Here is a 16,399-nt window from a genome sequence, read left to right as displayed (position 1 = left end):
AAGTATAGAAAATACAGGAAGGACAAACTTGTAAATAAATCAAAATCAGACAAAAATGGTGACCAGTCTGAATGAGCCTGGGAAAGGGCACCCTCACAGCTGCCATGCACCCTGGTTTTGCTCCTGTTACCCCCTCCTCTTCTTCTACCTGGTCCCCAGGCCTGAAGGCCCCACTTAGGCTCTGTCTCCTCCACAATACATTCCCTGACAACCACACGATTTGGCATTTTATCTTTCTGAAACTGTTCTGTGGACATTGTGTCCCCATGTACCTTACACCTCCTAGGGGTGAGGCCCACGTGACAGGCTCTTCCCCACTTTGTCTTACAGGGCCTCATACACCTCTCGTGAACATCTGTTGCCTGACTAGTTGTCACCGGTTGAACAGAAAACGGTCAGAAATCCACTTGCTGGGCACACACACACAAAAAAAACAGATTAGAGAAGGAACAAATATCCAGGTATATTCCTTTTAAGATAAAAACTTTATTTTACAATTTTATAAAGCAGCTTTACATGAAGCACAAACAATCCATTTACTTTGTATAGAAACAAAATACCTTTCCATCTGCAAAAAATCAAGTTTTGCTGTATAGAAAACTAACATGTGCACATTGTGCTTAAACTGCAAAGTCTGTACAGCTTTACAAAGGACCACCCTTCAGAAGGGCATCCAGTAAACACTTTATTGCATATTTGACACATGGTCTCTAACCCACATGTACAACGGAGGAGAAACAAGAACAACAATTGCAACAAGGAAGAAAACAGCAGCTTTCAGCGAGAGTCCGCACCTGGCGAAGGAAAGGACTGCCACGTCTGGAGAGCTGTGCTTGTGCCATTTCTGTATCTGCTCACGTACACTGGATGGTTTTTGGATGAAGCCTTTATGTACAACAATCCCAAAGGGTCAAACTTGACCTTTATCTGGAAACTTTTGGCTGGTTTTACAACTGAAGTGGCAACAGATTTAATTTAACATCAAAGCTAACTCAAGTGTAAAAAACGAATACCCATTATCTGGAAACAAAGAAAAATTTAAAGAAACAAAACAAAATAAAACTTTAAAATACCTTCCCCATTCTCTCTAAGCTCAGAATAAGTAAACATTTTACATGATTTAAAAACCTATAAAGAACGCTGTAGGTGTTTCGGAACAAAAATGCAATTGATGGTCTTGGGCAGTGTTCCTCCACGTCTGCCCCGCAGATCACCTGCACCAGAAAGATCTGAATGCTTGTTAAAAATGCAGACTATCCTGCTTCCCAGGCAGACTTAGTGACTGTCGGCATCTGTAGCTCAGGAAGCTCCCAGGTGATTCGGAGGCACCCGAAAGCTGGAGAACCACTGGTGTACGCTGGCGGAGCTGCAACAGGTTCAACTCATCCTCTTAGAAAAATCTGGGATCACAAGAAAAATCAAGTTGCTGTTGCAACGTGGAAGGCAGTGTGAAACCAACAGCAGTGAAACAGCAATGTCATTTCTAGATCAAAATGTCTTTCCTTTTTCAGTGGAAAAGGACAGCCACATTGTTAAGGCACTGATATTTGTCTCGGAAGCAGTACCGTGCTGTTTTCATGGATTCCCTTAGTCTGAAGGACCAGTATGCAAACACAAGGCAGAAGTCTGGACTGCTCTCAGTAATAACAAGTGAGATGAAGGGCAAAGGGTTTCCCGATTGGAGAAAGTTTATGTTGGGGCACTGAAATAAAAAAAGGAGTCCAGATATTCTTGTGGAGACATCTAATCATGTCTAAGAACGATAAAGGTCAAAAGCCAGGGGGAAGCTTAATAACCCACAACTGTCGTGTTGTGGGAGGAAGAGAGTTGTGGTCACGTAACTTGGGAGTTTAAGCTTCCTTCTCCGTGGCCGGTTTACTACTGTCTTCAGTGTACATCTATATTGTCTTCTCTGCTCCTGCTCCCTTTGCCACTAATATATATATTTTGCATGTTTATTCTATTCACAGATGTGTATATAGCTTCTGGTTTCTAAGTAGTGTCGGTAGGCTGAGTTCGATTTAAGATGCAGTATGTAGGCAAGTGCCCACGTGGCTCTTGATGTGCATTTAATACAGGTCACAGACAAACTGCGATGTGTTTGTCAGACTCAGTCTCCTGAAAGTGTGGGGTCTCATACTTCAATCTGTATAAGTTACAGCATTCATTTAGTGTACTGTCATACATTCAACAAAAACAACAAAATCAACCTCGCTTGATTCTGATGATGCCTGAAGCCCTACAGAGACACTGCCCAGGGTACAAGGGCTGCGAAACCTATTTATGTGAGGTAAGGTAGAGTGGGATAGAAAACCCAAATAAAGGTCTGGTTACGCATGTACAGCAAACGTGGTAGCATCAGTCACTTCTATCCAAGAGCTGAAATAATTTAAAATTAAAATTGCAAAGGAAAGCACTCGTGTGCAGAGTCAATGGTCTGGAAAGTTGATGACCAAGAATGATCCAAAAGTAGGGAAAAAACCTGCCATGATTCTTGTATGTAATATCTGACATAGTATTTTTCTTTAAAGAGGGGGGGAAAAATCCTGAAATGGTAGTGGGAATGGATTAGCCCCTTCCTCCAATAAAATTTCCACAATGTCCCAAAAATGTCCCCCAAAATAGACAAAACTCTCAAGTATAGTCTGAAATGAAATACAGAATTCTAGACAGTGACAAAAAGAAACCATCACAGCGGGGGTGGGGAGGGATCGGCTGATTATCAAATCTTTACTGATTGTAGATCAAGTTTCATAAAACATAACGTTTTTGTGATTTCTTGTGCAGTCAACAAGTTTTGTTTTAGTTGTGCTTACGTTATATAACTGTGAAGCCTGAACACTGGTTGTGTTTTTAATTTACACATTTCAAGAAAACCGTACATTCAAAATATTCTCCATATATAACAAATTCAAGAAACGCAACACGAAATTCGCCAAGAAATTAATCTGTAGAAAAGAAACATCATTTTAAAAAGTTGCACACAGTCCACTATTCAGGCTGCGAGTACACATTTACTGTATTACAGCACATTATTTTTTTAAAGTTTGTTTCCAACATAAACATAAATCATCACATTTTAAAAGAGACCCATACTAAGTTTTCAGGTAAGTGCCGGACAGTTGGCCAGTAACAGCTACTTACCAGTGTCTTCCCCAGACCCAGAGGGACTGGACTGTCTGTGAAACTGTAGACGTTATGTAATAAGCAAGGCAAAGTTAAACTATCTCTGTTCAGCCATCGACTAAACACTTTTCTGCTCCAAGTGCCACCTATGTTTCAAAACACCCAACCCATAGAATGCAATTATCTCAGAAGACCGGTTTATCACTTCGATGTAATCCACAAAAACCTAGTATACCACCTTTTAAAATGTGCCTAAGCTCTGCTGAGATAGAGCCCATGGTTTTTGTGTACGGCAGAGGCTGAAAGATGATTTTGGTTCTGAGCTCTAGTTGTGCTTTGCCCTGCTGCCTTTAAGGTAGCTTTTCCACCTCTTGACAAATTCTTTGAAGATTGGGGACTCATCGATGGTGCTGAGTAGCTGCAGCTGATTGATGTGGGTGGTGTGGTAGTCCCAGCGGGCCAGGTTGGGGGCAATGCCAAGCATGAAGTGGCGGAGGTCATAGATGGTCCCTGAGCCAGTGTCATACAAGGGGAGCATGGCTTTAAGAGATTCCATGCCTCGCTCGTACAAGGACCTTGCTTCTTTCCCAAGTTTTTCCCCTGCAGTTTCTTTTAAGTCATACAGCCCAATTAAAGAATACATAAAGCCATTTAAAACGAAAGAGCTAGGTGTGGTTGGATATTCTTCATACCAGTCGTGTTTATTCATAAACACAGCCTTAACTCCATGCTGCTCTGACAGAAACTTGTAAGGGGCTGTTGCCCTTAAAGCTGAACTGAGGAATAAATGGTCTTTTGTCAACAGATAGGCCCTGACCAATGTAGAAATGGCTTGCCCTTGGGCCATGGCAGAGTACCACCCTGGCTCTAGAGACCTGAAGCCCTCTCCTAACTTACGGGTCACCATAATTGGCCAGCCACCTTTCTCATCCTGGTTCCTTACCAGCCAATCACTGGCAGCGAAGAACGCGGCCATATGGGCTGTGGTGGAGATGGTAATGTTGTCGAGGAATCCTTTCCCTCTTGCAATCAACCTAACCACCTTTTTGGGCATGATTTTGGTTGGCTTGACAGCTTTTGTGTTGGAAAGACCCACTCCTTTCCTGAGGTCAGTGACCAGGTCCCTTGTAACCGTGCTCCATGAAGTTCTAGGCCCAATGCCATAGTATATGTCTCTTTCTTTAAAAGCAATTAGTTGCGTATTTGAGACATAATGTACAGTGAAGAGCTGATTTTTTTCTGTGGTCTCTAGAACCACGGACACACTTCCATTTGTCAAGAACTTGAGGTCAAATGAAATAATAAAATCTTTTGTGTTCCCCAGTTGCAAGGATACACCTTCACTGGTTTCTGTAGGGGAAAAACATACCAACAAAGGCTAGTTAAAAGAAAAGCTCTTTGTATTGAAAGTTAATTGCAATTCATCTTTGATAACCACTAGCCACACAAAATTAACACTTCAATATTTTGTGTCCTATCATCATCATCATCATCATTTTACTAAAGTAACCATAAACAAATGATAGAATTGATGAATCCATGATGGCTTTCAAGCATCAGGCCTAATTTACATTAGAGGGTTAAGAGCAAATGGATAAGGTACTGTTGATCAAACTGCCTTTTCTAGATCAAATGCTAGCTGATCAATAATCAATGACTGTTCTAATATATCCATTTTATAAAAAGAAAAAAAAAACAAAATTGGCTCAGCACATTTTGTGAGAAGCTAGATTACACATGCATTAAGTTTTATTTAACATTTAGTACGTATTTACTATGTTCTAATTTATATATTATATTAACTCACATTAACTCATTTATTCCTCATATTAACTCTATTTTAATCCTCATAACAATTACAAGAGTAGTGCTATTATTACTCTTACCCAATGGCTGACAAACTGAGACACAGGGAATCTAAGATACAAAATGCTGAACCTAGGTTGCCTAGTCTGGCTCCACAATACACACTTTTTTTTTTTTAAGTTTGTTTACTTTTTTTGTAATCTCTATACCCAATGTGGGGCTCGAACTCCTGACTGCAAGATCAAGAGTTGCACACTCTCCCGGCTGAGCCAGCCAGGCACCCCTCCACAATACACTCTTAATTACTAAATGATGCTGAAAATGATCGGTTTGTTTTCAGATATTTGCTGGAATTGTGAATAAAATTTCTGAAAATTAAGTAATGGGCTCAGGTAGTCAACAAGAAGTGATGGATACTGGGGGAGGATGAGGGAGAAGCATAGGCTTTGGAGTTAAAAAAAAAAAAAGAAAAAAAAAGCCCAAACCCCACAAAACCTTGTTTGAATTGTTTCTCTTCTACTTCCTAGCTTTGAGATGTTCAAGATGAAATAGTTCTTTGAACTTGTTTCTTCACATGTTAAATAGAGATAATATTACTTTGTAAGGTAATTGGGAGGATTAAAAAAAAGACAGTGGCTTAGAACAAAGTGAACATTGATAGCGATTATGATTATTATTATTCTGAAGCCATTGGCTTTCAGAGACTGATAAAATAGTAACAGCTGTTTTGTCTGGCAAATTACCAAATAGGAAATCTCTCTTGCATATCTATAGTACAATGATGGTGGGTTCCCAGAAAGCTGACTTTCTGAATACTGCTGGTCTAGATCTACCAAGAAAAGAAACAGAGCGTATTACAACCTATCAGCAGCAGCAGCAGCAAGAACAACAACAACAACAACAAATAGGTAGTGCATATTTTATATATAACCTTAAAGGTAAATATGCCTTGATCTCTATGAAACTTACATTTTCGAAACACATTCTCATGTGTTATCTCGAATGATCCTTACAATAATCTGAGGCTGGTAGAGCAGGAATTACTACTTCCATTTTAGAGATGCAGATATGGAAGCTTTTTTGCAAGGTTAAAAGGTTTGCCCCAAGCCAAATGCTAACTAGTGGTAGAGTAGGGACCAGAAACCAGGATTCCTGGACCCAAGTTCAAAGACTGTAAAAAAGAAATGATACTGGATATGGCATTCTAATGAGCATAATCGGTGGAAGAGTTATTTCTCTTAAACATAGCCACAGAATCACATCCACTTTGAGGAGTTCTCGAGGAAATCTTCAGTGTGTCACCAGGAGCAAGGACGAAATGTGGACTGATGACAGTGTATACAGTGTGATTAACTTGGAGAGTCTTAGCATGTTGAGTAGGCTGTTCAACTCCCCCAGCACTGGACTCTACCAGTGTGGGATATAATTGATCCAAGGTCCTTAATGATTCCATTTGATGGAACAATCATGGAAGTTGTATAAGGAATGAGAACATCGTGATAGATTTACACATCAAATGATGCTTTGAGTGACTTTTTAAAAAGTGATTTCAGAAGCATACTTCTAATAAAAATCCATTTTATCTGGAAAAATGTCAACATGCAATCTCTTAACTAGCATTTTCCTACATCTATGGTAAAATGGAATCTGACGCTCAATACAACATTTCTGAAACACTGCAGGATTGAATTGACTGATGAATCGCTCAAGTTTCAATTATATTCAGTAGAGAAGGCTATCTTTTTTTTTTTAATATTTTTTATTTATTTATTTATTTGAGAGAGAGAGAATGAGAGAGAGCAAGCACATGAGAGGGGGGAGGGTCAGAGGGAGAAGCAGACTCCCCGCCGAGCAGGGAGCCTGATGCGGGACTCGATCCAGGGACTCCAGGATCATGACCTGAGCCAAAGGCAGTCGCTCAACCAACAGCCACCCAGGCGCCCAGAGAAGGCTATCTTGAGTGTTCCTTATTTTTTCATTCTTAGGGTAATGCCTCATTAATAAGGCAATATTACTAACCATGACATCCATTCTCATGAAACTGGGTAACAGTGATCCAACTTTATTAGTCCAAATGGGAGGAAGCTGAACCTATTTTCCTCCCAGAATTCCATTCTAATTCACTTTATGAATACAAATCTATGAAATGATATGGTCTCAATTACCTTATGTTTCACTATAACAGATTAGTTCAAAGAACTCAGTAATAAATTATGTCATGGGATATAACCTTTCAAAAAAACTATTTTCCTAAAACTCCATCACCACCAGAGGGGGTTACTGAGCCACACAGGAGAAGAAACAAAGTCCCAATTCCCGACACGAATCAACCAACAGACAATCGTAGTCTTCACAACAACCCTGTAAGTCTTTTAATTTCCATTTTCTAGATATATAGAGTAGTTAAAGTAGTCAGCATTGCTCAGAAGGATCCAAATGGTAGCAAATGGGATGTGAGTGTGGTTGTGGCAACCGCTTTGGAAATGCAGCGGGCAAGGTCTGAGCTCTACTGAAGGTATTATGCTATCTGGAGACCCCTGCTTTAAATCTATTAGTAGAAAGTTTTGGGTTTTCCATTTTTTGAAATCCATGACTCCTTTTCTCTCTGAGCAGTTAAACCTGGTAGTCACTACAAGTGTTTATTCTTGGCATATGTGGTAGTGTATATGTCCCTTTAGGTAACAAAGGATGATAAACATTTAAGGACAGTCTTTAAATCAATGTTTTCACCTGTAACACAAACCATTATTATTCATTCGTTTTAATGAACAGGTTTACTGGGTGCAGTGAGAAGTCCTCCTTACTCAGAACCTTGAGGAATACCAAGCAATAAGGGCCAGGCAAAAGAAGAGAAGCTCACAAGAAGTCTGAGAAAGAATGGCTACACAGAGATAGGGGAGAAAGTGAGGTCATGGAAATGAAGTGGAGAGAGTGCTTCCGGAAAGGGAAAGCTAATTTAATTTAATAGAGTACGACAGGTATAAAGTTTTAGTTCATTCAAGTTTAAAATTAGGCAGAGGAACAAAACATTATTCAACAAACAAAAGAATAAAAATATGATGCAAACCCATGTTCTGGTTCTTTCTTCTAGACAACTTAATTTCCTTTCAGGGAAAACAATTCAAGACCCAAAAAGAAAGAAAAAATAAAAGGCCAACAGCATTTGGCCCCTGGTCCTCCAGAGACTCACTTCATTGAGGCCTATGCTTTTATATACAGTTGCAATTTCTTCTCAACAGCGATTCTCTGAATTTATCTCCCATGAAGTCTACATCCTCTGAAAAGCCTCATCTCCCCATATCTGTCTTCAATACAACAGTCTCACCTCTTTGATTCCCTTCTCCTGCTCTGAGCAACAACTCCCATGTAATTCCAACTCACTTGCCCTCAAACACTTGGATCAAATGCACCTCTAGGCATGCCCAAGATATCAAAACAAGCACCCCATTCCCAGTTAGCACACTCCCACCAATAGTAGTTGTAGATGCAGACTTTTATCTCCATGGGCTGCAGAATGAAGAGGTAAAGTGAGGGTCCCTCACGTAGTATGAGGAGACTTATCTTTTGTATTACCCAGGGCATCCAGAAGTGCACAATGAAATCTATTGCTTTAAATAGGATAGAGTTCAAAGAACTGTTCTAGAAAACTTGCCAGCATTTGAGGAGATCAAGATTAGGACTGCTGTTTTCTACCCTAATCCAGACAACATTATTGATTAGTGCAAAAATAAGCTCCTTGGGTACAAACAAATGTCCTTTTGCAAAGTCTAATCATGTTCTGCTACAATAATCTCTTAGGTATCACAAGCTACATATTCTTAAACATCTCAACACACTTTCTCACCAGTCAAGCAAAGATGCTCTATGTACTGGAATATCACAGAATACCATAGGAGAAAAGAAGTTCTAGTCACAGAATAAAAACTAAAGGTCACCCATTATTTGCACTGCATTAAGCACTCATAAATCTATTACTTAAGGCCATCTAGAATGAGTAGATTTGTATTGTGGCTTTCAAGGTCTGTGAATTACACGGTCATCAATAAAGGACAAGGAGAGAATACAGAAGAGGTCTTATAACCTTTTCTCTCATTTTATTTACCGACTGAAAGGCTGGGGGTGGGGCGGAAGGAGTTCTGTTCTTGACAACATTTCCCCATAGAGAATTAAGCCTGAGGTGCTAACTAAAATTATTTCATTGTCTTTTTAAGTAATGGACTCATTAATTCTCATGGATATTGATCAGTGGAGAAAAATATATTACAAGCTAATTAATGAGACTGTCTTACTAAAAGGGGAAATGTTGCATAAAGTTAATTTGATTTTATAAATGATTTTATTAATGAAATGGTTTTATATGAAGTTTGAGACAATCTACTGCATTAACAAAACTCAATATGAGAAGCAGGCCTGGTTGCTAATGCTGTAATATCTTGAAAAAATAAAAAGCTGCTGGTAAAAAAACAGGCAAAGGAAAGGATGGCATGCTCTATAAAGAATTTCTACCTTAATGCAAAATAGTTTAAAAGTTAAAGAATTAAATACTGTACTGAAATACTAAAATGAACTAAGCAGCATCATTCCTATGGGACACAGATCCCCGGAAGGAGATCTAAATATTCAGTCTATGGTTTGGCTTTTCACACGGTAAGTATTTTTTTTTATAACCTTGGATTTTTAGCTGTTCTTTTTCTAGGGATTTCACTTGGGTGACACCATTTGTTTCTTTATATAGATATAAAGGGTCTGCTAATGTGCTTTTTAAAACCATAAAAACAATTTTAAGGGAGTATCAGGTGCCATAAATCAACATAAAATTAGCAGGCACATATAATAATACATCACTTACCTGGAGCAATGAACTGTTTAACATTGGTGAATCTAGACTTATCAGCCACACTAGCCATAAAGCACCCCTTTGGCACGGTCCAGTCATTAGGCTTGCTGTTTCTGTCCCTGTCTTCTGCTGTTTCATATACCTCTATGTGAGGGGGTTTCTCAGTTAGATTCTTGCTGTAATGACTTAACCCATACTGTGCAATCTGGATTGGGTAGAAATAGCCTTGAGGTCCCCACTGTGTAGATAAAGGTACACCTATAAAATAGAGAAACAAAATAAATAACCATGTCTGGACACTTACAAGTGTATTCTGAACACCACTCTTTACTGTTTTACCTCTGGGGCATGTTATAGGCTTATCTGCAACTTTTAAGCTTCTGTATTATACTGTTTTCATAATTACTTAAAAAAAAACTAGTACTAAATCAGATATGAAAAACAAAATGAAGGTTTTTTTCACTCTCATTCAGTATTTGTTAACAGCAATGCAATGTTGTAGATTATCTTTTAAGGATTGACTTTTTACGTGTAACTTTTGCTCATAGCTATAGATGTCCTGTTTCATAACCCTGTTCAGACATTCAAATTTTGTACAATTTAAATACACATAGATAATGTTACCACAGGTTCATCCTAAAATATTAATCGTGAAATTTTCTTAAATGTTTGTATTAACATTCAAGTTAATTACATACTCATCTCTCTCTCCAAAGTCAAGATGTGGTCTAATACCTATACCATGTGATGGCTAAAGTATTTGCTTAAGGAGCCACTTATAACTAGGCAACTTAGAGTATAAACACAGCTTGCAATTCTTTTTCATATCCTTCATGTCAAAATATAATTCTTGAGAACAAGGTGTGTTTTTTTAATGAATTAAAATTGCACATTTAACCATAGATTTTTGACATAATTCATTAATGGATTACCCCTTTAAGGTTCTAAGCAAAACTTTTAAATGTTTGGTATTACTGTTTTAGTAATTTTCTATATGGGAAATACAATAATATTACATTGCACAGAATATTGTATTGTTGCATCATGGTCTATGGGTTGAGAGATAAGCTCCTCTCTGTAGTTCTAAAATAAATCAACAAGCATCAGATAGGCACAGCAGAAGCTAAAACCTACAAAACCATGTGTGTGATGTAGTTTCAAAACAGTTTAAGGATTTAGGAACCATAAGGGCTAAGAAACCTAGGCTACAGATAAGCTCTTGACTTGTATTTTTTTCTCCAAGGGCAGGCTTCCCCCACCCCCACCCCATTCAAATAGAATTATTTTCACTTAATAAAAGGAAGGTTTATACAGGATCTCATTAAAGATGGGTGATAACTGTAACAATGTGCGACCAGCATAAGAATTGACAGACTGATCAATGAACAAGAATAGTAGGCCAGAAACATATTCTGCTATTCAAAATGGCTTAACGTAACGATAAAGACTGCATCATGAATCATTGGGGAAAAAAGATCATTCAATACATGTGAAAGGAAAAATCTGAAATTATACCCTGACCTTGTACCCTTTACCAAAATATAAATCAATCTGGCTAGCCTAAAGACTTGAATGTAAAAAAAACACAACCCTAATAAAACTACTAGAGAAAATACAGATGAATAGCCAATCATCATGTGGCAATGACTTTCTAAGCATAAAAGAAGTAAAAAAAATAAAATTTAAAAAGTCTGTAAGTTCAGTAAATAGAACTAAAAACTACTAAAACTAACAAATCATAAGTAAAATGAAAGACAACCAAACTGAAGAAAATCTTTAACAAATGCAGCAAAGTATCATTATCCTTACTATATATAGAAAAGTTCACATGAATATTTAAAGAACCCACTAATCACATTAGAAAAAAGGGAAATAAGATCAAGATTTTATGATGATTAGAAGCATATGAAAAGTGTATGTGGCCTCACTGATGGTTATAGAAAGCGAATGAGATCCCTTTGTAAACAACAGATAAAAAAACAATGTTCCATGACAGCAAGAGTGGGGTGACAAGAGCACCCTTCCTGGAGGCACAAGCAGGTTCAACGTTTTTGGAAAGCAGTTTAGCAAAATAGATCAATTTATATTATTTGACACGGCAGTTTATTTCCTAGGAAACTACTCCTAGACTATAATTAAAATAGCAAACGATGAACTATGAATATCTATACCATTACGTATAAAAGCAAAAAACTGGAAATGACCTAAGTAGCCAACTAAAGAGAAAGGCTGCAAGTATTACATGTACCATGGCATATTCTTACTATGAATACTAGTCATTAAAATAGTCAATAAATATTCAATAACAAGGGGAAATAATCAAGATAGTTTAGATGAAAAAGAAATATAAATTGACCATACAGTATGATCCCAACTTGTTTAAAAAATGTGTCTCTACAACAACAAAAAGATTGGAAAAACATATCAAAATATTATTTAACAAAGGTTATGGGTACTTTTTACTTTTTCTTTAGCATCTAAACATCTTATACATTTTATACAACATATAAACATTTTATACATTTTATAAAATTTATGTGAAAAGGTTTGGTGATGGCTAAGTATAGTATATAAGTATTACAATGTTGTATAAGTATCATTTCAACTATGTTAAGACATAGGCCTACGTACAAAGACGTGCAGAGAATATACAAAAATGGTAATAATTATCTTGAAGTGGTATGAATATGAGTGAATTTGGCCCTTCCTTCTTGTGAACATTTGGTAGAGATATTATAAAAAACTTAAAATATTAAGATATTGAAATCACTTTTTATAGAATGAGGAAAATAAAATAAAATTTAAACTAAGCAATCTTAAAACACACTAAGCTCTTTCCTTTGGTTAAATGATATATTTTAAAGTCAAATTCAATTTGGCTTTCTGATCAATCTTAGGTTTGAAATACAAATTCTAAAATGTACTGATTATACCCATAAGATTTGAAAGACAATATATAATAGACTATAGGAGTGTAGTATAAAAGGTCAGAGAAAATGGTGCCTATGTGTTATCTTGTTCTGAGGACTTTAAACCTCCATCCAGAAATGATACCTGGCTAATGTGGTAACAAGATTGCTTTGGTACACAGTCCAATTGGTCCATTGGTCTCTCCCGTTTCCATCTCCTCTCATAGGACAATAACTATATTTTAATGCAAAATTTTTGGAGATGCTGTGCCTTTACCTTACCGGTGAGAATTTCAGATGCTGAGGCAGGTTAATGAAATAATCCTATTTGATCAGGCATGATCTTCTTGCAGCCCTTAAATCACATCATCCAGAAAACTGCCCCAGGTTCAGACTTCACCTGTTCCTCCTTGCTAAGTCAGAGTGACAAATGGTCTCTTGATAGTAAGCTATGTATGTACTTGCTAGATAATTAACACCTACAACTTGTTACTCCTCAACACAATCAGGATAGAAAAATGCAGTGGAGCAGGCAGATACCAACCTTCAACCCCACTTATGCACTTGACTCTGTCCCGGACTTCCACATTGTAGCCTTCAAAGGACATAAACACACCATCAGGGTGATACGGGGCTCTCTGTGCATAGACTTTGGAATAGCTATGAGAGAATTCAAACCGATCATAGCCATCATATTGAACCACCTTTCCATATACATCAAAATATTTCTCTACCCAAGTGAATGGAAGAAAGACTTCATTTCCCTCTCGTCTCCCTTTAATTGTGTGTTCATCATTTATGAGACAGTCAATTTCTTCATATTTGAGCCCTAACACCTTGCTTCCCCCATTGCTGTTGAAGCTCCCAACAACAGGGGGTGCTTTCTGCTGTTCCTGAGGGAATGACTCCTCAGACTGTTTGGCCATGTGGTTCACATAGTTGTTACTCTCAGATGCTGCTGCTCTTTTTTCTAATCCATCCACTCTGAAGCCACTACTCAAGTGCCGTGGAAACTGGATCGCTTTATCGCTGGAACATTTATTCCACAAAAGTACTGTGACCAAAGTGAAGAGTGTGCAGATGATAATCAGAGTCTTATAGTTGACCCGAGCTGCCAAGCAACGCATATTCAGACCATACCTATGGAGGCAAGAAGAAAAATTCATGCAAAGATGTATTGCAGACATTTCATAGGATAAGGTTTTATTTTTTTTATATTGAACCACACTAAGGCAATTTTATTCACTGTAGCAATCTGATCAGATTTAAAATTACTAACTCAAACTTTACGGCAGAGACAAAGAAAAGGCAAGAGGAGCTTCCCCCTCTTAAAATACTTAGTGTGACCCTTTAAAACAGATATTCCCAAACTTTCTGTTTGTGACTCTCTTGGTATCTTAGTAATTGTTTCAAAGTCTCTGGGCCAAAAGAAATACCTAATAGTTTCATTTATTAAGTAGTTGGGTCCAAACAACTTAATGCATTATTTTTGTCCCAACAGTTAGCTGTTTGAAAAAACATAATGGGTATTGTTACGGTAAACACTGACATCCATGTTGCCAAATCCAACCGTGAATTTTTAGTGCTCATCCTACTTGACTTCTCAGCAGCATGAATAGTCAATGACTCTTTCCTACTGGAAACATTTTCTTCTCATGGCTTCCAGGGCACCATCTTCTTGTGGTTCGCCTTATACGTCACTGGCTATTCCTCCTCAGTCATCTCTGATCATTCTTTCTCATCCCCCTGACCCTGAAGTGTTAGCGTGCCTTAGAGTCTCAGTCCTCACACCTCTTTATCTCTATTCACTCCTAGGTGATCTCACCCACTCTCATGGCTTTAAATACACTTTATATGCTGACTACTTCCAAAATTCCATCTCTAAGCCAGACCTTTCTTCGGAACTGCAGACCCATATATTTAAGTGCCAATACAAGTAGCTGACATCTTTACTTGGAGGTCAAATAGACTTCTGAAACATCCAAAACAACTCCGTCTTTTCCCCCAAACTGTTTCTCTTTTCCTACTGCTCAGACCAGAAACCTCTACTCCTTTTTTGCTCACCCCATATCCGATCAGTCAGGAAATGTTGTTGGCTCTACCTTCAAATTATACCCAGAATCTGACCTCTTTCCCCCAACTCCACTATTACCACCACATCCCAGCCACTGTCATCTTTTACTTGGAATACTGCAGTGATGTCCAAACTGGTCTCCTTATTTCTACCCTTGCTCTACTATTCTATCCCCAAGTCTATTTTTAACAATAGCCAGTAGAATGATGCTTTTAAATATAAGCCAGATCATGTCACTCCAATCAAGATGGGAGAAGAATCTGATGCTGTTGCCCCCGCTGGCCATATGGTATATCAGCCAGTTGTGACTGCAATTAAAAAGTAGTCCTGAATTGCCTGTTGTTGAGGTCACTGGGCTATGGAAAATTATGGAATTAGTCTCCTTACTGTTTGCTACAGTAGCTCTATAATTTATTTTATGGTATAAATCCATAACTACTTACTTCACTGTTTATAATTTTTTATCCCCTTTTTTTCTCTCAATAAACCCTTTTGGCAGCAATGAGATTTTTTAAAAAATCAAACCCCAAAATGAAAATATTTAGTGAAATATTACACAATAATTTTCTATTTTTTAAGAAAGCTGATGGTGAAAGTGTAATTCCTTAGATCGATTGATCTATCTATCTATCTATCTATCTATAAGTAAGCTTTACACCCAATGTGGGGCTTGAACTCATGACCCCAAGATCAAGAGCTGCATGCTCTACAGACTGAGCCAGCCAGGTGCCGCTCACTCATTTAATTCCAAAAGAAGGTACCTTTGAATTCTCATATGTCTAAAAAAGACCTCAGTCTGCTCTTACCTTTGATTAACAGTTTGGTAAGATACAGAATCCCCGGTTATACATTATTTTCTTTTGAAAAGTTGTAGGTAATGTTTTATTGTCTTAAAGCATTAAGAGAATTACTGATGACAGATTTGAATTTCAGTGTGATACTTGTCACTTTGTACATGGCTTTCCTCTGGATCTTTTGTTTGTCCTTGGAATTCAGCTTCCCAAGAAAGTAGTACATTATGATATTTGATTCACTATTTCAGCACTTGCTGTGCCCTTTTGACCTGAAAACTTGTGTTCTCTTATTCTTGTTTAATGGGTGTAGTATCCTCCTGCAGCCCTGAGTACATCAGAGTTCGTTTCTTGATGAGTTCTCTCTGATTAGCTCTATTTTCTCCAGTAGCAATTTTTCTGATTATCTTAGTCTCTCTTTCATGCCATCCATTTTCCTCACATCCCTGGTGATCTTGGTTGCTCATTAGTATTTACATCTGAATGACTCATTAGCCAACACAGATTTCCTCTACCATTGTGGAGATGGTCTGATTTTTGGCTAGACTGCTCTCCTGAGGAGGACTCTGTGTGGGGTAGGTACAGGCTGACTGGCAGTATTCCTTTAGGGTGCATGGGCAGGGAGCCAGCAGGCCCTCTAAATGCCAGAATGATGGAGTTTTTCTTTTGTTCTGGAGAGATTAACTTGTACTCTAGAAGCCTTAGCTTTTCCCAGTTTCTCTAAAGGAAATCTGTTTGACGTTTTGCTTCGGGTACATGCCTGCTATCAATAGTCCAAGTGCAGGGATGAGAGCAGTACAGGGAGATGAGAGGGTAGAGCTGTGCCTTCTAGTACTTGAACAGAGATCCAGAAATC

At 38.0% G+C, this 16,399-nt stretch overlaps 1 protein-coding gene across 2 annotated transcripts in view; it reads right to left on the bottom strand.

Moving 5' to 3' along the window:
• Positions 1–472: 472 nt before the first annotated feature.
• The window catches only part of GLCE (glucuronic acid epimerase), a 108,954-nt gene continuing 93,027 nt past the window's right edge, over positions 473–16,399 (bottom strand). The window contains exons 2-4 of one of the 2 annotated variants that reach the window (XM_032417114.1): positions 13,223–13,818; positions 9,782–10,027; positions 473–4,476 (exon numbers count right to left, since the gene is read on the bottom strand). In XM_032417114.1, the coding sequence (XP_032273005.1) occupies positions 3,452–4,476; positions 9,782–10,027; positions 13,223–13,805 (1,854 nt within the window). In that variant the 5' untranslated portion in view covers positions 13,806–13,818 and the 3' untranslated portion in view covers positions 473–3,451. Of the gene's footprint in view, positions 4,477–9,781; positions 10,028–13,222; positions 13,935–16,399 lie in introns of those variants that run through there. The other variant, XM_032417113.1, reaches the window with a different exon arrangement.

This window comes from Phoca vitulina, unplaced genomic scaffold, assembly GCF_004348235.1.
Source record: "Phoca vitulina isolate PV1807 unplaced genomic scaffold, GSC_HSeal_1.0 scaffold20, whole genome shotgun sequence".
Classification (NCBI taxonomy): Eukaryota; Metazoa; Chordata; class Mammalia; order Carnivora; family Phocidae; genus Phoca; species Phoca vitulina.
Note: the sequence above shows the minus strand (reverse complement) of the source record. Positions and strands in the feature narration are given on the sequence as shown.